Below are 27,013 nucleotides of genomic sequence, written 5' to 3' on the forward strand. Positions count from 1 at the left end.
CAATTGTTAAAAAGTTATATTAATCAATTTTTATCTTATTTAGGAAAATATTATTTGGTTGATGTTGGATATCCCAATGTACCTGGATTTCTTGCACCTTATTGTTGCACACATTACCACCTAAAAGAGTTCTCGAGGACAAACCCAATAAACAACCCACAAGAGTTGTTTTGCCACCGCCACTCATCACTCATGAACGCAATTGAATGTACATTTGGCATTTTGAAGCAGCGCTTTCCTATCCTAAGAAATGCGACATCATATCAAATCATGACCCAAATTAAGATTGTTTTGGCATGTTGCATACTACACAACTTCATTACCATTGAGGATGGTGTTCCTTCTGAAGTTGACATTGAAGAGGAAGATGATCGTGAGGGGATAAATGTACCAATACTTGAGACATATGGGATGACTCAACGTGATAGAGATGATTGGGGGAAGTTTAGAGGTGATATAGCCAAAAGTATGTGGGATGATTATAGAGCTCGATCTTAATATGGCATGTTTGTACTTAATGCCACATGGAAAGCTCAAATATATTGTACTTAATGTCATATGGAAAGCTCTAATTTTTTTAGTGCTACGTAATGTTATTTTGGTCTACAATAGTACTCTAAACTCTTCATGGAGAAAGTTATGATTGTTTCTCCCTTTACCATCTTGACTTGATGCAATTGTTTCTTTAATGCAAGTGACCTTCTTTTGTGTTTGATCGTACACATTACTTCCATCTTTTTGTACATATCCCTACCTGAATACATCTTGGAGGTGATAGAAACAAGATGCTCTTACACAAACTGAATTTGAATCTCTCTTATTATGATATGGTTGTTTATTGCTTATTGATGATGCTATGAAGTTATATTGATTAAGTTGTGTAGATTATGAGAAAGATAATGCACTGTTTGTTGCTGTGTCCTCCATTGATTTTTTTGTTGCTCTTCAGCCTTTCCTCAGCCTAAAGAGAGGGAATTTGGTCTAAACAAAGGGAATTCTCACTGCCATAAATGGCAATAATGCCAGGAATGTTAAGTAAAATAGCAGCCTGAAGAGCCATGGGCTTGGCTGCTGAAAGAGAAATTTCATAGAGCTAAAGATGTGCTTCCATGGAAGAAACAGAGGAAGCCATGGTTTGCCTCATCTAATACAAATTTGGCAAATTTATAGAAAAGTCATGAATATAGAAATGTGGAATAACAATGTTGCCCATTGTCAAATATCGAACTATTTATAACAATTACTAGTAAGTTGATAAGTAGGAGATAATTTCCACAATAAGTCAAATTGTGATATTGCTATCAGGATTTAACTGTGTGATTTTGAGTCAAACTCATTGACCCATGTTTCATGAGTAGTGATTCAACATGAATCCATCTCTCATGAGAATAAATGGAACACTTAGCACTCATTGGATCTAGGTGATGCTCACAGGGGTGAAGCACCAGGACTTCCCGGGAGGTCACCCATCCCAGTACTACTCCAGCCTGAGCGCACTTAACTACGAAGTTTCCTCCATGGTTAAACCCAAAGCTTGCAATCCCATTTGCAAAAACCTAAATGAAACCCTTCTAATATTTAATGTTTGAATTCAGGGTAAAATATTTTTGTAATCTTTTTTTAATGTTTTTTAATGTATTGCATAGTCGTTGCAGTGTCTTAATAAAATAAAGGTGTTGGAAAACATGATTCAGCACATCATAGGGACTGTGAAGAAGCCATGGTTGTCTTATCAATTAGAGATTCTCAATTTCATACGCCATTGTTAAGCTCATGTGCATTGATTTGCCTATTGATAATAAGTTCAGACATTTGGTACACATTTTCTTCTCTCCTTATTTTCCTCTAGTTTTTCCTTTATTTAAATTTGTTTTATATAATATATCTGATGTGAAGTCACAGTATTCCAATTTTCCCTCTAACCACTGTTTTGCTGATTTTAGCATATCTCCATACCAATGGGGCATATATTTTCTCTTTTTTCACTTTCAAAATAAGCATGTACTCAAATAATTAATTTTTCCTTGTGTTTTTTTTTACTTTCTTTATATAAATTGTTTTCTGCTATTTTGATGAATAACTCTATATTTGGCTATTTTTATGTAAGTATACACTTATTAATAATTATAAAAGACGTGGGGATGGGTGGTGCTCTTCAGCCTTTCCTCCTAAGCTGACTATCAAATTGACAGACTTATTGAGTATTCATATTGCTCATTGTGATCAAGTATTGTTTTTACTATCAAATTGCCAGACTTATTAAGTATTCCTATTGCTCTTTGCGGCTTCTTTCCACCTCCAATTCTAATCCTTTGTTGAGTTTTGTAGCCTGTTCAACATCTAATACACCATTTGCCACCTGAAATTCATCAATTTTTGTCCCTTCAACAACTTCCTTATTGAGCACAACACCTTTAATTTCTTGCATCTGCTCCATGAACTGTGAGTCTAACATATTCAAAAGATCATCTGCAATTGAGTTAGATACATCTAAAATCAAAGATTATGGCACAATGAAAGGTTTCCTACTTCAGGACAACTCTCTACTACAACAACAACATGCTTTTATAAGGAATCACAAAGTATTATTCTGTATACGAAGAGCTAAAGATTATCGAAGTGAAAACAAAGTAACAATAGTTCCAGAAACTTCCAGTGGTGAATTTGAAACTTAGATCAAATACCTTTAATTTTAGCTTTCCTCTTTTTTTTATTGTGTTAAATTTATGTTGAGTTTGGTGAGTTTTATTTGTGTGTGTGAAAAGTCTAAGGAAAAACAGTGTCTACAGCAGCAGGGTAGAACAATCTGATAAGTAAGAAAGAGGGAGCATAGTATTTGTGTAATGTTGTATCAACCAAAAAAAAACACTATAGCTTAACAGAGAAAATATTGATAATTTTGTGGGTGCGTAGTGAGTGAGCAGTAGCTCTATATTGATGTTTTATGTAATCAAAATATTGAATATCATATATATATATATATATATATATATATATATATATATATATATATATATATATACATACATATATATATATATATATATATATATATACATATATATATATATATATATACATATATACACACACATATATATATATATACATATATATATACACATATATATATATACATATATATATACATATATACATATATATATATACATATATACATATATATATACATATATATATCTATATACATATATATATATATATATATGTATATATATATATATATGTGTGTATATATATATATGTATATATATATGTATATATGTATATATGAACAAGTCACTTTGGGTAGGAAAGGTGAGGGAGGATTTAAAAAAGAAGCGTGGATAGCCATTGAATGGAAGTTCAATGCAAAGATGAACATGAATTTGTCTAGGGACAATTTCAAGAACAAGTTGAAAACCTAGAAAACAAGATATAGGATAATGAAAGAGCTAAAAAGTACAAGTGGATTTGCATGGAATGAGTCCACACAATTGATGGATGTCAATGACAATGTGTGGGAAGAGCTGCTTAAGGTAACATGGCCATTTAAATGTATCGTTTTCATTTAAAAACTTATTAAGATATTAATGATAGTCATGAGTAATCCAATTTTATGACAACATGCAAAGGAAAGAATTTAAAAGTGCAAAAGTTTTTAAGAGGCATTCATTTCAATATTACAATGACTTAGCCTTGATTGTGGGAAATGACATGGTTGAGGGTACCACAGCAACAACAGCACAAGACACAAAAGAAGGGTACCATATGGATGAGAGTATTGGTCTTGATGATGATTATGAGGACATTCATACACCTATTCAGGCTGTTGCTGATTTGGATGATGAAGATATGAATATTCCTGTGTCCAATCAATGTAGTGCAACAAGTGGAAAACATGTTTGTGAAGCATCATCAAGCAAGAGACCAAAGAGGAAGAAGGCGAGTATGGCTAGTTCCATGGATGGGATGTCTCATTCAATTGATAAGCTAAATGAGACCCTACTCAAACCTCAATTTATTGAATTGGATGAAGAGCGTATGCTAAAAGATTTACAAGATGTCTATGCTGCACTAAAAGCCACCAATGAACTTAGTATTAGTGATTTGATTGCAGCATTTGACACCTTTGTGGCTGATCCTGATAAAGCCAAAGGGTTCTTAATAATGAACAAAGAGAAGAGAGTTGAATACGTTAGAATAAAGTTTTTACGGATTTAGTACCTTTATTGTTGTTCATATACTATTGAGGTTGGTTTTATAATTGTTAAATGTTACTAAATTTTGTGGGTTCACATCTCGTTTGATGGATATGACCAAGGATTTTCAGAATTTTATCATCTGTTTATTGGAAACTTTGGATAGATCATATAGAACATTAATTTATGTTGACACTATTAAGTTATAATGATCTGAATTTAGTCTTATTCACTTGATATTACATTATTAAGTTTCTGATTTGTTATCTTTATATGTGAATGCAATTACCCGGATGTAGATTAGTCATAAATATATCATGAATTATATGATGACTGGTCTAAAGTTGTTTATCACTATTTATGACTATTTACAGCACCCACCATTCTCAGCACCGCCAAGAGCTTCAAGGCTATGCAAGTGATTCAGGACCTTTCTTGTATTGTGATCCATGCCCCCACATGTGCATGTAGCATTAAGTTTTCAGCCCATCAGATTTATTTCACAAGTTTGATATGAGATTCATTTGATCTTTTAATGTAAACAATAACTCACAGTTTTGAATATAATCAAATCAAATTCATCTTCAATTCATGTGGAAGAGTGGTACTCACAGACTTCAATCTAATCTAATGCATTTTATCTAGAAATCATTTAGAAGAAGGGTGTTGTGTTTAAATTTTTTGTGTATTGAGCTTCCATGAAATATTCTGCAATTGGAGCTAGATCAATTTGATCTCAAGCTATTGTGCATCTATTTTCTTTGTTTTCTAAAATTTCAATTTCTTCCTTCAAATTCTGAAATCTAGTAGACAAAATATAACTAGTAGTTGGTTCAACACAACCATAGATCAAATTCATCTTAAAGTCACGTGGAAGGGCGGTGTTTTGTTTGAATTTCATTGTATTGGACTTCATAAAGTTTGCCATATTTTAAACTATTGTAACTTTCAAGCTATTGTGCATCTATGTTATTTGTTTCCTAAAATTTCAATCTCACCCTTCAAGCTCGAAAAATGTAAAATCAGTTGTTGGATCAACACAACCGTAAAATGTGCTTTGGAGGTTTGGAGATTGTGTTAAAAAAGAATAAAATATAATTTGTTGAATACAACCACAGGAAGCAAGGGAAAACTCTATTATTGTTATTTCAAATTGCAAATTGTTTACTCATTCAGCAATGAGCATACTCCAGCTATGAATGTAGTATACATTATCAACAATTTTTTCTTTTGAAGTCTTGAAAGCGATGAATGCCAACAGTGAAGAGTCCACTAATCTAAGACCAACACAAGTTTATCTTTGCTACCAAGTAAAGCTGAAACAAGTTAAGGTCATCTTAGCCACTTGATAAACATTTTATCTTACTATTTATTACACAACATTTATACATTAGTACGTAATAACAACATAAATCCTCCTTGCAACTGATTTCCTGAATGTTTATATGCTTGTTTGGCCTCTACACCAATTAAGACATGGTGCATTGTTTTTTGATATAGGATTCATGGCTTCAAAAATTGTGCCCATTTATAATTGCCCATGTGGTGTTGGGGCATGCATATTAAAAGTGTCGCACACGAGCAAAGATCCTAGGCGCGAATTTTGGTGTTGGATGTTTCAAACTAATGACATGTAATCTCTTTAGTATGAACTAATATTTTGTATTGCAGAGGAATGGAGGTTGTGGACATTTCAGGTGGTTTGACTCTACTACTACTCATAATGAAAAAAATCAGTAAAAAATGTCTAAGACACGAGAGGTGGCCAGGGCTAACATTGGTTCAATGACAAAAGATGAAATGTATGATGAAATGTGTAAAATGTTTAAGGCACGAGAGGCTGAAATAATCTTTTTACGCCACCTTCTATATGTAATTATTGGCCTCTTATTCGGCTTTGTATTTTAGAGCCTTTTTCAACAATGAGCTTAATACAGATAGAACTTTATTGAATGTTTTGCATTGCCTTTTGGACTCTTACTTAGCCTTGTATATTGGAACCTTATGCGACAACGATTAAATAAAGATAGAACTTTATTATATGTTTTATGAGTTAACTTTTTTAAAAAATTGTAAATTTAATTTAGTTCCTAATTAAAATTTTGAAATTATTAGACTTTTTTTTCCAAAATTAACAATCTCAAGATAATTATATGAAAATTTGAAATATGAGAAATTATAAATAAAATGTATTTCATGTTGTGTCAAAAACATCTGAAAAATACAAATAATATAAAGATGTTCAACAATTCTTATATATTCTAACTCATTTTAAATATTCTTTTGTTTAAATATTGTACAATATTTTTTATATTTGTTTCTTACTACTTAAATTATTCTAGTTAAATTAAAAGATATTTTATATTTCACAAATGTTATATTATATTTATTTCTATTTTTTTGGACCTTACATTTTATATATTTGTATTATTAGAAGCATACTTGCATTTTATATTTTATATTAAATTTTACAATACAAAATTTAGATAAAATTTAAGATTTGGTTAGTTTCAGATTCTACAATTTTCTTCAAAATAATTAATTATAAAGTTATTAAAAATTAGTAGTATTATTTATATTTAGCACTAAATTCACATATTATATAAACTACAAAAAATTTCTACTTTTGTATTTTACATATAATTTAAAATTATCCATTTTAAATTAAATATTATCAATGCAAATTACATTATTAACACCTGGCAATATGTGTTGTGCAATGACAAGTACCACCTCTTCTGAGACGTGATTTGTTAACACCTCGTAATATGTGTTGTGCAATGGCAAGTACCATCTACCTTGGATACCTTCCACTCCTTGCATAAGGCAGGGACTCAAGCTCTCCAAAAGCTCTTGTTTTGTATACAAATATTCAACCATTTTTTTAGTAATATCACAATAATTTATAAATTAATGTAGTTTTATTTTGGTGGACTAAGTATTTTCCACAATTTTAATGACAATAGATATAATGGCTTTAAAATCATATAATGTGTAAGGTATATCTTAATCACACTAAAATGATGTATTAAAAATACATTTCATTCATCTTTAAAAAAAAACTCGTGCATGTCGATATTCCAATTCCAATTCCTAAATGTGCAACCAAATGAAGGAAATGTGTATTCTCATATTGAATTCTTGGTGAACCAAACAGACCCAAATTGACTTCCCAAAACCAAAACCTGGATTTCAAGTTCCAGAATCTCAAATCAAGAATTTTGGATGCCAATTCTGAAATCATATTCCAACAACCAAACAGACCCTTAGTGAATCTAGTAACTAGAGAAATTGGAAATTGAAACCCTAATGGAGATCGAAAACATTAACTGTAATATTTGGAAATGAAAATGAAAACTTGGAAACCTATAGTGAAGTTTAAACTTGTGTGTTTTCCAAAATAGAATGAATTATGAAAGTTACTTTTGTATGTACTCTTTCTATGACATGTGATTTTACTGTTGGGTGTCAGGGTTGGACTTGGCTTTGACCAGTCAGGTTGTATTTCCAGAGGCTTGGGAGTTTTGTCTATGATGTCATGATGATGCGTTGTATACGATCTTTTATACTCAACCATTGTAATGTATCTTGGATTCTTTATGAACTATTTTGATCTATCAATTGTTATTGATTTCCAATGTTCTTGTGTGAAACTGAGGTAAATGGTGTGACCTATCTGATATAACCTTTGAATCTTTGATCAGTTGTATTTGGATTGCTTTCCAGTCACTTGTATAGGACTGACATGTTTGTATGATTAGTTATTGGTGATGTCATGTTATGACGTAGATTGGTTTGTGTACTTTCTTGGATCAGTCCTATTAGGATGATCATTTTAGTGATGCTTGTATTTTGACCAATGATATTTCAATGCTTGTCAGATGCTTGTTTAAAAACTGACATATGATATGTGATCTTTTGTGATCTTTTGATTTTACTAAGCTTAGGGTAGGTTATATGTATGTTGTGTTGGGAAGTGGCTTGCAATGGAGGTCGGAGCCCTAAAGAGGTTGCCTAGGTAACCCATTATAGGTTGTTCTAATAAGTGATAACATTTCATTAAATGGGTTTAAAATGAATTAACAAGATATTGGTACTACAGAAAGTCACTAGGGGGCCAGAGGATTAAAAGATTAGCCAAGTAACCTTAGAGATGACTCGTTAGTATGTCTTGTCAATACGAAAGGATACTAGCGCCGCACAGAGTCACTAGGGGGTCGGAGGATCAAGAAACTAGCCGGGTAACCCTAGAGTTGGTTTGTGCGATGACTTTTGAGTTTGTTATCATGTTTGGAACTTGAGTTTATCTCCTTAGCGCGATGGGAACGAACCTTTTTGGGTTCCATGAGGTTGGGTGGTAGTGTTTTTTCTTTATACCATTGAGATCTGACTGTCAAATGCCGTTGTTGGATGTGTTTGTGCAGATGCTCCTTTCTATCTATTCCTGTAGTTCTACGATGGATGGTTATACCTAGCGTATTGTATTTAATTTCATAGATCTTACGAGATGATGTTATATATTTCATGATGTATATTATTTCAGCCTTTCATACCCTATGAGTTGTACAGTGGATGATTGTGCATTCTGTTTATTGCCAAGTGGCATTCGAGATGACTTTATATTATTTAAATGGATTTATACTTTTAGTTATTCCATGATGTGAAGATGCAATGTGTTAGATTTAATACTAATTAAACTTAAATGTGATTCAAATGGGACCCTTAAGAATTGTAATCTATTTTAGGGTATGTGTTTATGTGAATGTTAATGCTTCCGCTAAATTATATTTGTTGTTGTATCTTTATCTTTAAAAAAAAAAGTTTGTCAAACTTAGTAAAACTTTAGGTTAATTTCTTTTAGGTCACATGGCGGGGCGTTACAAAGATGAGCTCTCTATGAACCAACAAAATTTGTGGTGTTCCTTGTTTGTTGTTTGAGGTGTTCCACTGGCTAAAATTCAAGAAGCTAGCGTGCTACGCTTATTTCGAAGGGGAATCAAGACACCCAAAGACTTGTTCTCCTGGGTTACTATGAGCCTTCGCTCATGGGAGGACCTATAGGTGCAGTTCAAGCTTATCTATCCATATTGACAAACAATTGATCTTCTAGTTTCTGTGGTGCCTCCCCATCTATTGCACGAGCTTGGTATTCATTCATCTCACCCATGGTGGAAAGATTGGAAGTGGTATCCTACCACTCCTATGACAAGTTACAAACCCAAAGTTGGGCTTCCATAGCTAATTCCCCACCTTTTGATGGTTGATACCCTCAACCAATGTTGGAGTAACTCGTAGGGTGATCTTGTATCCCATGGCCCCTTTTTTTGTGGATAGGTATCTTTAATATTTAATTAATAGAAAAGGTCTATTCATCAAAAAAGAATGTGTTATTCAACATAGCGATATCACTATTTCGCAATTCCTATATCACATTAAATCTATTGTTTGAAGCCATTGTGAAATAACATTCACATTTATATGTAAAATTCCTAATGGATTTGTGGGGTTCCACTACTTTCCTGACTTTTTAAGGGAGGAGGCAATGGGTTGGTTCCTTTGATGTTTAGCATCTAAACCTTGTTCTTCCACTTGCCCATTTTTGCTAGTATGGTTTAATGGTTCTCAAGTTGATATTATCTTCTTTTTGTGTTGTTTCTTGTTAAGCACTATATGCTTTATGGGTTGCATTTTAAATCTTGCTTGAATTTGATGGGCTTTGAAGGGTGGGAAAGTAAAATCTATCAATACAAGTGGCATTGTAATCAATTTTGTGAATCAATTAAATGCATATTACTGATAATAAACAATGTCCCATGTAATCAATATTTAGTAAAAATAACTGCAGTTTTCAATAAAGTGCTATTAAAAAAGACTTAAATGGGCCCATTTTCATAAAACATTAAAGACTAGGATCAAAAACTAAGAATGAGATGAAATTTTAAAATGAATGTCAAAAAATCTCCTCTCAAAGGATTTAAAATCAAGATGTGTTGTCAACTTAAAAAATCTACATATAACCTTGAGTTTGATGCTTAACCAAACTCAAAACAAGTAGAATTCCAAGAACTATTATTGTATGCCAAAAAAATCAAAATTATTTACAAGAAAGTTGAAAACAAAGAAAAGATTAAAAAATCGAGCGAAGAAAAACTTTTACAAGCATTTTGGAATTTAACTCCAAGGAAACCTTCAAAAGAAACACACAAATAAGGTTACATAGAGCACAGTTGAAGGATAACATTTTATCTTTATGACACTTTACCAATATGTTTAAACCAAAAAAACACCTACAAATACCTTTAAAAAAATTACGTAAGATTACCAAAATTTGTTATGTCAATTTTAAAGACGACAAAAGTATAATATGTTAAAAGAACTACATCTTTTTCTATAGCATCAAGAACCGATATTTAAATAATTTGAAATTTCAACGTGCTGGAACTGCATCAAGAACTGATATTTGAATAATTTGATATTACATTATGCGTGAAAACAGACGAATCAATCACTAACATAATCTTTACAACTATATTTTATGAATTATTGGATACAAGAAAAACCCAACTGTCTTGTCACTCTGGCATTACCCAACCATCCATGTTGTCAACAATAACAAATTGTTATATCATTATTCAATTTACAAAATTCATGGATAAAATACTCAGTAAGCTCATTAAAATGAAATATACTTCAACGTCCCAAGTGTATATGTTAAATTGTAAATTCAAAACCATCCAGCAGCATTTCAGCAAAAAGTGTACATCTAAGAAAAATAGCTAAAACAAACAAATCGGTCAGGCAACGTTCCATCACAATGTTACATCTGGATTTTACTTGATTATCTTTTTCCCCTTTCATCGCCAATGTCTGCCTACCATTCTTGTCCAGTAGAAAAGAAATCAGAAAGTGGAAAAGAAAAATACACCCCAAATAAATTTCTCGTATTAAAAAGTCAAATGTAGAAGGAAAATTTAACAAAACTGTACACTTAACAACATGAGATTTAATTTATAACACGACAAACTAGTGGTGCGCTTAATGCTTCAAATTGTTGGAGTGTAAAACGAACCCAAGGCTTAACATATCATTTACACTAGCATTGCACTTACGATGCTCAGACTTCTTTGGTCTCAAAGTCACCGAACTAAAAACGGACCCAGAAATGCCATTGTCCTAAATAAAATAACAGAATGATTCAACAGTCAGGCACATATCCTGAGGTACTTTCACGTATTTGGATCTCACTGAATAGAACAGACTTAAGTGTGGATTAAAGCAGAGAACAATTCTATTTGGAGCTTAATGGCACTCCCTTAATTTGCTACGGTGTTTCCCCTTTTATTCATAAGCAATGAAATGATATCTCAAATGTAAATCGTCCATTCTCCTCATAAGTTTCAATTGGAACAAGAAGGAAGTCCTGAAGAGTCTCGCATTTGCCAGCAATGCTTCTTGCCAAACTTTCCATTGTCAAACACCGTTTTTTCTTTTTTATCTCAATTTTATAAGAATACTGCTCTTCCAAAGAAACTGGTCCAAAATAAAGTATATAAATTAGATTTCCAAGAGGTTTCATTTTATTCTGGATGAGAAAAACCATATCTTCACCTTCCAGAATTAAAAATGGCTCATCTGTATCCATTGTCACAGTGAACCAAGCATCATAGCTAAATTGTACTGCAGAAGCCCCATGCACGGTTGTGAAATGATGTGGAAACACTTTTGATGAATCTGTAAAACTGCATCCCGATACAGGGCATAAGTATGGCGCATACCGACATCTGGATTCATGATCGCGTCTTTCAGAATATCTAACCATCTCGGTACATCCACTACAAGAATATCTGCAACCCACTTTAACAGACTCAATCACTTTTTCAATGGCCAAGCAACGGATCTTTCCAATTGGTTTAGTACATGAATGGCATTTATTGTACAATAGCTCACAGCATGTGGAACAGGCTATGTGTCCATTTGAGCACTGCCTCATCAGAAATTAGAGATCATTAATAGCAAATAATAACGGAACTGGAAGATAAGTTGATGCACAAAAACATAAAGCATATATAAGAACACCAATTTGGTACTTGAGAAGTAGCATTCTTATCAAATACTTATTCTGTAGTCTAGAATGCTCATTTAAAAAGGGATTGTATTAAATACTAACAGTGCTGATCCATCAATTAAAAGATAATTTAAGAATGAAACTAATGCAATTAAATCCAAGTATAAAATAATCGAGTATATTGTAAGTTACGTTTTCATTTTTTATTGTTAACAGGAAATATCATAAAGATCCCAGTTTCCTCTATATTTATGTCGTAATGTAGACTGTGACAATGACGTGAGAAATAATGGTATAATTAAATCCAGAAGCACCGTCTCTCTTGCTAAGATGGTCTGTGGAAATATTATGCCTTTATTATTATTAGTGAAACATTGTTATCCTTGGGGACTTTTATGTTAATTATTTTTAAATGAAATTACTATGGCGACTTTGGCCGGCAACAGCTATGGAGAAAGTAGGCGGGAATGGCGACAGCCAAGGAGATATGGGAATGGGCCTGGAATGTGCCCATATGTGCCATGGGGGAACCCAGCATCACAAGGGATATGGTTTAGATAATTGAAACTTCAAGTGGATGGTGAGGTTTTTGGAGCAAACACTAATGGGAGCAATCAATCTCCCCAAAGACATCGTCTGAATGCTTTCAACACCAGGTTTAGATTTCCAAGGAGGACCACAAAGATTACACCTACAGATAAATATGCTGGCTTTTCCGACTTCAACTGGAATGATGGGGACAGGAAGAACAGGAACTGGGGATGGCAACACAATAATAGTGTTTACCCAGTGCCAAGCAACTTCCGCTTCAAGCAAATCGAACAAAAATTTTGGCGACAGAAGCCTGGTGAGCGGCATGAGAATGTCGACACCAGGAAAGACTCCGGAGCAAAGGTAACTACCGGTGTAGGGTTTAAATAAATTATTAGAGCCACGACTTTACCTGTGGATAATCATTTATGGAGGGAATCTATCAATAGGCTCCAAAATAGGGCTTTTTTAATGAAATGGCTGCGCCCTTGGCCTTCTATTTCTAAAGTGCAGAACTGGATAGAGAGGATATGGGGACAAAATATGATTCTGAAGATGCTCTCAAACGAGTTTTATGTGATCATATGCCCAACGAAATCTGACAAAGAGGATATTTTGAAAGGGGGACCTTATACGCTGAATGGAAAAGGGATCTATATTTATGATTGGCACCCAAATTTCAACCCTGACACAGAAGAGGTGAAAAATGTGATAGTCTGGGTGAAGTTGAAAAACCTGCCCTGGGAATATAAAGATGAAGAGACTTTGAAAGCTATTGGCAATAGTCTTGGGTCTTACATCTCGTCTAAGGAAGCTCTGCATTCCAATAACTTATATCAGTATTCTAAAATACCGATTAACATGCAAGAATGTTATATCATGCCAGATTATGTTATGTTGGGAACCTCTCATGGGAAATGGAGGCTTAGGATCGAAGTGGATTGTGCGGAAGCTCAGAGTGTCACAACAGAGGCAAACTCTAAAGGTAAAAGGCTCGAAGATAATCTGTGCATAGATATGGTCAAAGACATTACGAGAAAGAGAACTGATCCCCCCCCCCCCCCCCGGTCTATATCTTTTGAGGAAGAAATGATTGTGAAACGACACAAGAATATTTCCCTTGTGATTGATACTGAGCTTCCCCTTGAGAGGGATGACAGATATGCTTCAGTTTGAGGTTTGGAGGTGGACTTGGAGGAAACACAAAATGTTCCGCTCTCAATGCAAGTGGTAAAAGAAACTCCTTACTCCCAAATTGCGACAGAGGCTTATGACAAAGGTTGTGCTATAGATGAGGCTCTCGGATCAAGTGGACTCTCTCTTCTTGCGCCGGATACTATGGAAGCATTTAAACAGGCTATCCCTAGTTTGGAGAAGAAATGGAGGACAGAAGAAAGAATACAGAATTTAAAGATGACTTAGATGGGGCCACCAGCAATGTCTCTACTCCAAAAGGGGAATTAAGAACCAACCTGGAAGGTTTCAAAGATACACAAATTTCTCCCATTAGGAATCTGGAGCTGGCCATGGATAGTATAAGAGATAGTGGAGGAAACAGCTTGCTATCCAACTCGGAATTATTCACATGATAAGGATAATGGTCAGGAGGAGTGTGGCATGGAGGATCAGTTGGATAATGTGCAGGAAAGAACCATTTCTCAGACTCCGTCTCAAATTCAGAAGCCTAACATTAAAGAAAAAAAGAAGCGAGGTCCTAAATCAGCTAAAGTAAAACTTGCCATTGCTGGTAGTGCAGCAGACCAGTTCAAACTGCTGAGATCGGGGAGAAATTACATCTCTTCCCAGCAGAAATGAAGCTTCTTTCGTGGAATGTCAGGGGTGCAATGCCCCCGACAAACGACGTTTGATCAAGCGTGGCATTGATCAAATGCAACCTGATTTGGTTTTTATTCAAGAGAACAAATTAAGTGGTGATAGTATTCTTTCTTTTGCAAAAAAGTTTGGTTCGTGGGGTGGTCTGTTTGTGGAGGCTGATAGTGCTTTTGGGGAAATGTGCATATTATGGAAGGAGGCTTCGCTGAGTGTGAGTCTTGTTGATTCAGGTGCAAATTGGCAACTGGTTAAAGTTCACTCATACCAATTAAGGATTTGCTTCTTTGCCTTTAATATTTACGGGCCTTGCAGTAGAAACTTAAAATTACAACTCTGGTCTCTGCTGAAATCAAAGATCAATGGGATAAAGGATAATCTGTTTGTTTCAGGTGGGGCATTTAATGCTATCCTCTCTCCTAAGGAAAAATTGGGTGGGAAAAGTTGTCTCAGCCAAAGCCATCATGATTTTGCTGACTTTGTTTTATCCAATGATCTCCATGATGTGGAATTAAATAATGGTAACTTTACATAGACCAACCGTAGGATGGACTACACAAATATTGCTGAAAGAATTGATAGATTCTTGTTGGGTGGGAAGTGGAGCAATTCAGTCTGGCAGAACCTTTGCCTTTAACCAGGTCAGATCACTTCCCCATTTGCCTCCGGATCTGGAACGATTCTGCCCCAGAAAGAGCCCCTTTCAGGTTTGAGAAGATGTGGCTGAGGGAGGTGGGGTTTTTGGACAGGATGAAAGGCTAGTGGGATTCTGCACCAAGAAGATAAGGTAATTTGGCTTTTAAATTTTTTTAAAAGCTTCACTTTGTAAAGGAGCAACTAAAGATCTGGAATAGAGTAGCCTTTAAAACCATTTTTGATGAAAAGTTCAAACTAGAAAAGGATTTGGCAGATCTGAATTAAAAAGTCATGAATGGAGGGATGGATGATGCTATTTACCTTCAGGAAACTGTTTTGAAAAAGGCTTATAATGAGATCTAATAAAGACAAGAAACCTTTTGGAGACAGAAATCTAGAGAACTTTGGTTAAGGGAGGGAGACCATAATACTAAGTTTTTTATAACTCGGTCCAAGGTAGAAGGGCAGTAAACAAGATTTTTTCTATTAAAAATAAGGATGGAGTGGCTTTGACAGAGGATGATCAAATCAACACGAAGGCAGTAAGGTTTTACTCTGAGATCTTTGCATAAAACTCCAAGGAGGTACACAATATTGAGGGACTCTTGGAGGTAATTCCGAAGACGGTCACAAAAGAGCAAAATCAAATGTTGATGAAACCCGTTTCAGAGAAGGAGGTAAAGACTGTTCTGTTTAATTTGGGAAGCGACAAAGCTCCAGGCCCGATGGTTTCCCAACCCTGTTCTTTCAGAAAGCTTAATTTTTTTGGGAAAGGAGTTATGGGAGGTGGTAGAAGAATCAAGAAAGGGTGGTTTCATCTTTAAAGATTTTAATAACACCTTTCTTACTTTAATCCCCAGAAAAGGTGCTAAAGAATCCTTTGATGATTTCAGACCCATTGCCCTCTGCAATACCACTTATAAGGTTATCTCCAAAGTTATTGCTAATAGGTTAAAACTGTTGTTACCTTCAATTATCTTAGGGAAGTAGAGTGGTTTCGCACCTAGAAGATCTATCTATGAAGGCATTATTATTGTTCATGAAGCTTTTCACTCCCTCAAAACTGCTAAAGAGGCAAGTATGATGATTAAATTGGAAATTAAAAAAGCTTATGATAATATTAATAGGAAATTCCTCATGGAAGTTTTGGATAGATTTGGGTTTGCATTGTTAATGTTTAGCGTCAAAAGAAGCAAAACATGAATCTCTTATGCTACCACTATTTGCAATACATCTCAGAGATATAAGCATCTGTATTTTGTTACTGATATCTGCTATACATTACAAAGATATAAATATGCTACCACTGTCTGATATGCATCACAGAGACATATGCATATGTACATATATTCATACTGATGTATGCATACATATAAGTATGCATATATCTCTGTCATACATCTGAAATATTGATAGTAAAATGTGCATGATGTTGACCAACTTATATTGGTCGGGCTTCATATTATCAGCGACTGATTATATTGCTTGTGTCAGGTTTCATACCCTGTGCCTTGCCTTTATTATGATTATTATCGGGACCTTGTGTTGTTATCGGGCGACGGCATATAAAACAAATTCTGGACAGCTATTATGTTAACTAACATGGCTTTTGGGCCACGTAGAGACATGACTCCGAAGAGTCATGTCTCTCACCATTTATATATATGTGCTCATTCACCACTGCAGAGAAAGCATCGATTCAAGGCATCTAAGTACCTGCGGATAAGTATCGATAATATATATATTGTTATCACCTTCACTTTTGTTATACAGTGATCAGAAGCTTTAACCATTGCTGAAGAAGGAAGACTGATAAAGGTTTGCTGCAAGTCACAATAAAGGACAAGTACTTATATTCCGCATAGTTTGAATCAGAATTTATCTACAAGCATTTTGTAATTGTTTGTCTATCAGAGATCCACTATTCTTAACATGGTATCAGAGCAGTACTGATATGAAAACTCTTACAAAATATTAATTCTAAAACTGAGCCAAAGTTAAAGGAAGAAAAAGTTTTTTTTTTTTTTTTTTAAGCATTAAAATGGTGAATCACGTAAGAATTGAAGATAGGCTAGATGGAGCATCAAACTTCTCATCTTGGAAAACCAGACTATTAAAAGTTCTAAGAGAGATGGAATTAGAAAATCACATTGAAACAAATTTACCCATGCCTGAAAATGAATCCAAAAAAACATGGAAAAGGCATAATAATAAAGCAATGAAAATAATCATAGATTCAGTAAAGGATCATATACTTCCATCCATAGCCAATCTTAAAACTGCATTTGATATGTTCTCCACTATTCAAAATACATTTGAAATTAATAATACAAGTAGATTGCTAACTCTGAAACAAGATCTACTTTACATAAAAATGAAAAATGGAGAATCCATTACCTCTTACTTCCTTAGAATTACTGAACTAAAGGATCAACTTGCTACTATGCAAAATCAAATGGATGATAAGGAACTAAGCATAATTGCTTTTAGAGGTCTTCCTCTATCATGGGAAACCTTCATACGAGGTTTAAGTTCACGTCCTGAACTTCCAAAATTTGATCAACTAAAAAATGAATGCACTCAAGAGGGGTCTAGACTTGCTTCCAGAGAACTAATATCAAATCAAGAAAGTGACATCCAAGCATTATACTCCAAATCAAATAAGAAAAGAAAGTTCAAGAATAATAAGGACTTCAACAAAAATCACAAATCTCACAAACAGTGTGACTGGTCAAAAGTAAGATGCTTTAAATGTAATAAGCTTGGTCATTCCTATTATGTATGTCCAGAAAAACAAAAAATTCAAGCAGCTTTAACAAAAGTTAAAGAAAAAAATAAAGAAAATTATACATTTATAGTAGCTCTCTCAAGGGAGTTAAGCACTAATCACAACAACTGGATCATAGATAGTGGAGCTTCTCGTCATATCACCGGATTTAAGGATAAGTTTGAAGCCTTCTCAAATCATGAATCAGAAGAAGTAACTATTGGAAATAATTCCTCTCACCCTATTTAAAGAATTGGTTCTTGTTCTATTCAGCTGAATTCAGAAATCACAATTCAACTCAAGAATGTCCTATATGTGCCAGGGATTAAAAGAAATCTTGTCTCCATCTCCGGACTTGCTGATCAAGGGTACAGAATTGCATTTCAACGAGATAAAGTTCTATCTTGGACGAAGAACTCATCTATTAACAAAGCCATCTCCATTGGAGTCAGGGATGGAAATCTTTATAAGCTTTGTAATAATCAAAATCCAAAATTAAACTTAACCCTTAGTAATAATAAGTCAAATTCCACTGAAATCTGGCATAGAAGACTAGATCACCTTAACTTTCGAACGTTATCATCTATAGGTAAAATTGTAAAAAGGCTACCAATTCTAAAATCAGATCATTCAAGTATTTGTAAAGGGTGTGCTTTAGATAAAAATACTAAACATTCCTTTCCCAAAATTAATCATAAATCTAAAAGCATTCCTGAATTGATTCATACAGAGCTTTGTGGTCCTATGTCAGTTCCTCCCTTAATGGATGTCAATTCTATGTAATTTTCATTGATGACTACTCTAGGAGAACATGGATTTATTTTCTAAAACAAAAGGAGTCATCTGAGCTCTTATCCAAGTTTAAAGAGTTTAAAGCCTTAGTTGAAAATCAATCAGGACAAAAGATCAAAACCCTAAGGTCTGACAATAGGGGTGAATTCACCTCTGATATCTTTAAAAACTTTTGTATTTCTGTTGGGATTAAGAGGGAGTGTTTTGTACCTTATAATCCTCAACAGAATGGAATAGCTGAAATAAAAAATAAATCTATTGTTGAGTCAGCCAGGGCCATGTTACATGATCAAAATTTTCATTACTCTTTTTGGGCTGAAGCATCCAATACTGTTGTCTCTATTCAAAATCATTGCCCTCACTCTATATTAGAAAACACCATTCCAAAAGAAGTATTTACCGGTGTTAAACCAAACTTAAGCCACCTGAAGATATTCGGATGTCCAGTCTAGATTCACATACCTAAAGAAAAGAGAACCAAATTGGAGCCTTTCAAGAAAAAGAGAATATTCATTAGTTATAGTGAAACTTCAAAAGGGTACAGGATCTACATTCTTGGGCAAAGAACAATTGAGATTAGCAGAGATGTAATATTTGAAGAAGATACTGACTTTAAAATTTCTAGTAATAGTGATGAATCCATTTCAGAAGAAGATCAAGCTACAGAAATTGAGAAGGAGGATAATTCTGACATCTCTTTCATGTCTAATCATATAGAATCAGAAAACGTCAACCATACCAATAAGAAGAGACCCCTTGGGCCAGAAAAATGTTAGCTGAAAATCAAGTTGAACCAGATGATGTAATTCAGGAAAGCAAAAGCACTAGAAATCAATCCTGTTATGTTGCACTGCTATTTGAACTCATAAAACCTGAACCTACCAATGTTAAGGAAGCACTTTCAAATCAATCTTGGAAGGAAGCTATCATTGAGGAATATAACTCTATATTGAAAAATGATGTATGGGACATTGTACCAAGACTCAAAAACAAATCAGTTGTTTCTTCCAAATAGTTGTTCAAGATTAAACATGCTGCAGATGGTAGTATTGAAAAATACAAGGCAAGATTTGTAGCCCGAAGTTTCTCTCAAAAGGAAGGTATTGATTATGAAGAAACTTTTGCCCCTGTCGCCAAGGATACTTCAGTCAGAACAATCCTAGCTATTGCAGCATCTAAAGGATGGAAAGTGCATCAAATGGATGTCAAAACAACATTTCCCAAAAGTAAGATTGAAGAAGAAGTTTATGTTGAACAACCAAAAGGGTTCAATACCTTTGATTGCAAGCCTCATGTTTGTAAATTGAAGAAAGGACTTTATGGTCTTAAACAGGCTCCCAGAGCCTAGTATGAAAGAATAAATAATCACCTACTGAAATTGGGATATGCCAAAAATGAAGCCGATCCAAATCTATAATTCAAATCTGAAGGTGATGATATGGTTATCTTTGTATTATATGTTGATGATTTGCTAATTACAGGTGATGAACATCTTATAGAGAAATGTAAGCAAGATCTCTCTGCTGAATTTGAAATGAAGAACCTAGGGTTACTTCACTATTTTTTAGGATTAGAAATTTGGCAACTGGACCACTATATTATACTAAATCAAGGAAAATATACAATTGATATATTAACCAAGTTTGGAATGTTGGAATGTAAACCGGCTGCTATCCCTATGGAAATAAACCAACACAAACTAAAAGATGATATGAATGAATCTAAGGATGTAGATCCTACTTACTTCAAACAAATTATTGGATCCATGATGTATCTGGTTAATACTCTTCCTGACATATGCTTTGCAACTCATACCTTGAGTTAGTTTATGTGTGCACCTAACAAGGTACATTTGCATGTAGCTAAATACATCTTGAAGTATCTAAAGGGTACTATTGGAATGGGAATCAAATATGACAAAGTCAATCTTGAATTAATTGGATACTCAAATTCTGATTGGGCTGGGAGTTCTATTGAGCAAAAAAGCACTTCAGGATATTGTTTCAATCTTGGATCTGGTATGATTTCCTAGACTAGTCGGAAACAAACTTCAGTAGCTTTAAGCTCTACTGAAGCCGAGTACATTGCGTCTTCCTTGGGTGCCAGAGAAGCAGTATGGCTACGAAAGTTGCTTTCAGATCTCTTCAAAAGACCTTTGAAGCCCACCATGATTTATTGTGATAATCAAAGTTGTATCAAGCTTTCTTCTAATCTTGTGTTTCACAATCGCTCTCAACAATATTAAAATTCCATTTCATTACATCAGAGATATGGTTAATTGAGGAGTCGTTCAATTGGAATATATATGTACAAATGATCAAACGGCTGATATCCTTACCAAACCTCTTGCTAAAGTGAAACTGAAATACTTCAGACAAAAACTTGGTATGATTATTTGTAATGGAAAATTTTTGAAATAAAAGAGTTATTTCATTTAAGATTGTGTTTCCATTGGTTACTTAATAGTATTTGATATGTAATGAAAGGTGACAATCTTTCATGGACATATTCAGTTATAGAAAAATTATTTACAAGGTGATGATCTTGTAAATAATAAATTATTTTTGGGCTTCTCTAGACATTGCTTAAGTGCAAGTAGAGATTATCTTTGGCCTTCTCTAAATATTGCTTAAGTGCAAGTAAAGATTATTCTAAGCTTCTCTAGACATTGCTTTAGTGCAAGTAGCGATTATATGAGCCATCTCTAGACGTTGCATAACTGCAAGTAGAGATTATATGTGCTATCTCTAGACATTGCTTAAGTGCAAGTAGAGATCATTTACTGTTCATGCAGTGTTGCTTATATGATGACTCTGATTAATGTTTTACTACTCCCTAGCTAAAGAGGGAATGTTAATGTTTAGCATCAGAAGAAGTAAAACATGAATCTCTTATGCTACCACTATTTGCAATACATCTCAGAGATATAAGCATCTGTATTTTGTTACTGATATCTGCTATACATTACAGAGATATAAATATGCTACCACTGTCTGATATGCATCACAGAGACATATGCATATGTACATATATTCATACTGATGTATGCATACATATACGTATGCATATATCTCTGTCATACATCTGAAATATTGACAGTAAAATGTGCATGATGTTGACCAACTTATATTGATCGGGCTTCATATTATCAGCAACTGATTATATTGCTTGTGTCGGGTTTCATACCCCGTGCCTTGCCTTTGTTATGATTATTATCGGGCCCTTGTGTTGTTATCAGGCGACGGCATATAAAACAAATTCTGGACAGTTATTATGTTAACTAACATGCCTCCGAAGAGGCATGTCCCTACATGGCTATTGGGCAACGTAGAGACATGACTCCAAGGAGTCATGTCTCTCACTTTGGAGTCATGTCTCTCACTATTTATATATATGTGCTCATTCCCCGCTGCAGAGAAAGCATCGATTCAAGGCATCTGAGTACCTGCGGATAAGTATCAATATTATTTATTATTGTTGTCACCTTCACTTTTATCATACAGTGATCAAGAGCTTTAACCATTGCTGAAGAAGGAAGACTGATAAAGGTTTGCTGCAAGTCATAGTAAAAGATAAGTACTTATATTCTGCATAGTTCGAATCAGAATTTATCTACAAGCATTTTGTAATTGTTTGTCTATCAAAGATCCACTATTCTTAACATGCATCTTGCTGGTGCAATTAGATATCCAGCTGTTTATCCACCCCTCATATCTTCATTTTGGTTAATGGTAGCCCCACAAGGCTTTTGAGACCACAACAGGCATAAGGCAAGGTGACCCTTTATCCCCCTTTCTTTTTACAATCATGGCGGAAGTCTTAGGCAGATCCATTAAGAAAGCAAATAGGAATGAGGAATGGAAAGGTCTAAAGATTGCCAGAGGTCTTGACCTGGTTACACACTTATAGATTGTAGATGACAACTATCTAATGGGGGAGGCATCTACTCGTGAAGCTAGGAACATTAAATCAGTTAAAGAGATCTGTAGCAGGGCTTCAGGTCAGTTTATCAATTGGGAGAAATCAGACATTTTCTTTTTCAGTACTTCTCTCCCCTCTCATGATCATATTTGTAGAATCCTTAACATGAAAAGGGGCACCTTGCCTAACAAATACCTTGGGATACCTCTTTTTAAGGGGGCTAATAGAGCAAATTTGTGGAAAGATTTAATTGATAGTTGTGTTAAAAGATTGGATAGCTGGAAAGGGAAATGGCTGACTTATGCAGGCAGGATTTTGTTACTACAATCGGTTATCTCTGCTATACCTATATTTTCTATGAGTTGCTTAAAGATCCTCATAAAGGTGCTAAGATATATTGAACAAAGAATGCAGAAATATCTCTCGAATGGTGCTCATGATGAGGATAAAATTCCCCGTGTGGCTTGGGGCTCACTCTGCAAACCCAAGAAGAAGGGCGGGGTGGGTGTACGAAGATGGCAGCTGGTAAACAGGGCTCTCGGAGCTAAGCTGGTATGGGATATGTATGCTAACCCAACACAGATATGGATGTGTATTCTTAAAGCAAAATATTTAGAATCAAATGAGGACTCCAGAATTTTCACGGTTAGAAATTCATCAAAAGGCTCAGTTGTATGGAATTTCATTTTAGAATGTAGATAAGTTAGTATTAAACATATTTCATGGCAAATTGGTGATGGCAGGATGGCCTCCTTTCGGGAGGATTCATGGAATGGAGGTAGTATTTTTTCTGAGTTAGAGGATGCTCAAGAATTGATGCAATACTTGAAAAGATTGTGGGGTGACAAAGTAATTGATTATGTAGAAAGGAAATCTACCCGTCTCGGCCCTTAGTGGAGCTAGAAAGATGTTGCTTCCCTAGCTTTATCTGACGCTCAGAAGACGTTAATGAATAAGATTTTCAAAGATAGGTGTGTATCTCTAAGGGAAGGGGAAGATAGAATCATTTGGTGTGCAACAAAGAGTGGGAACTATTCTACAAAGTTAGGATATCAGATTTTGTTTCACGAAGATGAAAATGAAGATTGACCTTCTAAACTTTGTTGGGATAAAGATTGCCTGCAAAAAGTCCAGGCTTTTGCTTGGTTAGCCATTCAAAATAAAAATTTAACATGTGAAAGAAGAAAGAAGTATGGTTTTATTGGACCAACCGGGTGTATCATGTGTAAGAATGATGTGGAGGATGTTGATCACTTACTTGTTCAATGTGAGGTTGCACAATCATGTTGGGAAATGTTGAGAAATAAGTTGAACAGCTTTGGCCCCTTGCCAAATAACTTGTGGTCTTTTTCAATGTTGGCCTAGATATTCAAAGATATGGATCATCAGCCCTTCTTTAACTATTTGGGAATTGTGGAAAGAGAGGAATAGAAGAATTTTTCAAGACAAATCTAAATCAGTGGATAAAATTTGGAACAGAATTTACAGGACAATTGAAGAAGCCATGAGAACAGTCACATCTTATGTGCACCCAAATAGGGTATTCTCATCATGGGACAGTATGATCCAAAGGCAGTGGCCAGTATTTAGGGTGAACTGGAAAAATAATGGTAGTGGCCCTGTGAAACCAATGATCAACAGGAAGGAAATGGTTTGGAGGCCGCCGGTTGCAGATTGGGTAGAAAAATTTTAATGGGGCATCGAAGGTCGGGTGCAAGTGCAATGCTAGGAATGTGCAAGGAGAGGTTCTAGCCATAGCAGCCCTGAGATTGGCAGATGGCACGAATAATTTGGCGGAACTGCAGGCAGCTTCTTTATTTGTGAAACTGGGACACAAATTAGGTTTGAGCAATATCCATATAGAAGGGGACTCTAAGATAATAGAGGATGCATTAAAGAAAGGACACTCTCAAACATGGTATATACAAAATTTAATTGAAGAGGTAAATTCTGAGCTGGACACTTTGACCAACTATATGATCAGTCCTACAAATAGAGAAGGGAATTTGGAGGCCGACAAGTTGGCCAATTAGGCAACGTCTTTCAATGAAATTGGTGGTATGGTTTTCAAAGATTTTAGAGATATTGTATGGGACAATTAAAGATGTCCAAAGTTTGGCCTTTATATTTTGACAGGGTCACTGAGTTATGAATGTAGTTGGAGTAGATTATCTGTTTTGACAGACCACAGCGACCGTATCCAAGTGTTTTTGTTTTAATATGGGATATATAAAATGATGGCAGAAAAGGTGATTTTTAATGATTGCAGGTGGAAATGATGCGACTCGCTGAGCATGGGAATTGAGGAGTGCCACTCAAGTTATCAGAGAATAGTTACAACCATATAAGATGAATGCCTTTATATGGAAAGTCGAATGCCTCATTTACAGCATATTGTGTTGAAGTTTTTGAGGAAAAATGGAGGCATCATTTTCAGTCGATTTGGACAAACAAATGAAATCTTTTAAGAACCCAGCAAGTTGGGAAAGGGTGAAGAGCTTACTGAAATTCAAAACAGAGGGAATGGTTATCAGTGTGATCAGTGATCAACTTCAAGAGAGGGCAGTTAAAAGGACTAATCTAGACATCATCTCAATCTTTATAGCGTGGGGTTTGGAGTCAAATAAAAGCACTCAAGAGATAAATTGGGTGGTGCGGGCTTTGTTTGAGGAGGATTTACTTGGTGGGTTGGAATCGATATTGGACTGATTGGTCCCTGGAATTGGAGCAGACCTGAGTGAATGTTTTGAGAATGACAATGAGGGGTGTCGCTTTGGTTATGTGCCCTTTCTTCGTTGGAAAGCACAAGTGGATAAGCCCTTGATGTATCAGAATGCTGAGGAAGCCTGGCAGAAGGTCTTGGAGGAGTTGGAATGAGTGGAGCAGCCAAGGAATGAAGATGTGGGGAGATTTTAAGAAATGTGCCTAGTCAAAGATGCAGTCATCATGGAAGGAGGGTTGGGCCAGTGGCAAAGTGAGTTTTTTCAAAAGTGTCCTTTTTGGTATTCTTTTTTTGGGAATTTCGGAACAAGGTTTGCGAACTACCCACATGAGGGTGGAAATGACATAGACGGGAAGGCTTGGGTTGCAGTTTTTGGAAGCACGGAGCCAAAGCGGGAACGGTTGGAATGGTCAGCAGCAGCCTGGTAAAGGTTCGAGTCACACAATGACAGGCATATTTCTTTTGGTTTACACTGGTTATGTTGAAGGAATGTTTATAGTTTATTCGCACCAGTGTAATTGTTCCTTTTTGGAATTATGTATATGTTGCTTAGTGGAAGAATTGTCATGTATTTGTAAGGTAGGATTGTACTTCATTAATTTAAACCAGATTTTTTACAACTTCATAACTTCAATACAACCAGTTCTATCTAGCTGCTATATATCAGCTTAGCAACCTGAAACTACAGTATCTATCCTGCTCCATATATCATCCTGAATATCACCGAGATTTAGAAGGAAAAGTGATGCTATTATCTTCAGCAGCAGCAAATCGAAGACACTGAGATTACATAAAAATTCGTGAAGTACTCAGGAATGAATGGTGCAATCATTATATACTTAATGTTATATCTGGGCGACCACATAGTGATATACACATTGCATGCAATATATAGCAGTGAATGAACATGAGGATGGAAGCGGCTACAATGAAATGAGAACAATGAACTCAGTTATATTTTGCAGCAAGCCATGCATAGGACTGCAGATACAGTCAACACTAACCCTACCTATCAACAAATAGGATAATTGTAATCTGAGTCAAGGGAAGGAAAGCATCACCTTCCAAAGTCATATCGAATGGATACACAAACCAATAATGTATCAAACCGAAAACATATTTAAAAAATGTACAACATGAAACCTCAAAAGAGAACGGCATGTGGTGGACATTGAGAACATTGGAAGCACTATGCAAAGAGGTTGGTCAAAATGTTTATGTTAGTTGCAACCACCACTCACCCGCCTTGGAGTAAAAGCCCTCTTTCGATAAGCCAAGCACCACCAAAGGGAGATAGGGGCCCATGTGTCTTGGAAAAAGAAATTGTGTGGCTCTATACAGTCAAACTATGACACACATACATATAAATTTGATGAATAAAGTGACATCAACAACTACTTGAGGTAAGTGTTGTCGTCTATAAGATTAGAGAGTATATAAGATGTTTGTAAACATGCAAATTAGTAATAATCCAATGAAAAGGATGTCCCAAGTGTAAAGACACAAATAATTGATACTTGAAGCCAAACAATATAGAGAAATGATGT

The 27,013-nt window shown here is 35.0% G+C and overlaps 1 protein-coding gene across 1 annotated transcript in view; it reads right to left on the bottom strand.

Annotated features, from left to right (window-relative positions):
* Window positions 1-11,122: 11,122 nt before the first annotated feature.
* Window positions 11,123-27,013, bottom strand: part of LOC149571366 (putative E3 ubiquitin-protein ligase SINA-like 6) — a 46,228-nt gene continuing 30,337 nt past the window's right edge. The window contains exon 2 of the mRNA XM_089812906.1: window positions 11,123-12,183. Within this exon, the coding sequence (XP_089669032.1) occupies window positions 11,545-12,183 (639 nt within the window). The 3' untranslated portion in view covers window positions 11,123-11,544. The remainder of the gene's footprint in view (window positions 12,184-27,013) is intronic.

Source organism: Cupressus sempervirens, chromosome 2, assembly GCF_028749045.1.
Source record: "Cupressus sempervirens isolate cs-2001-9-10 chromosome 2, ASM2874904v1, whole genome shotgun sequence".
Taxonomy (NCBI): domain Eukaryota; kingdom Viridiplantae; phylum Streptophyta; class Pinopsida; order Cupressales; family Cupressaceae; genus Cupressus; species Cupressus sempervirens.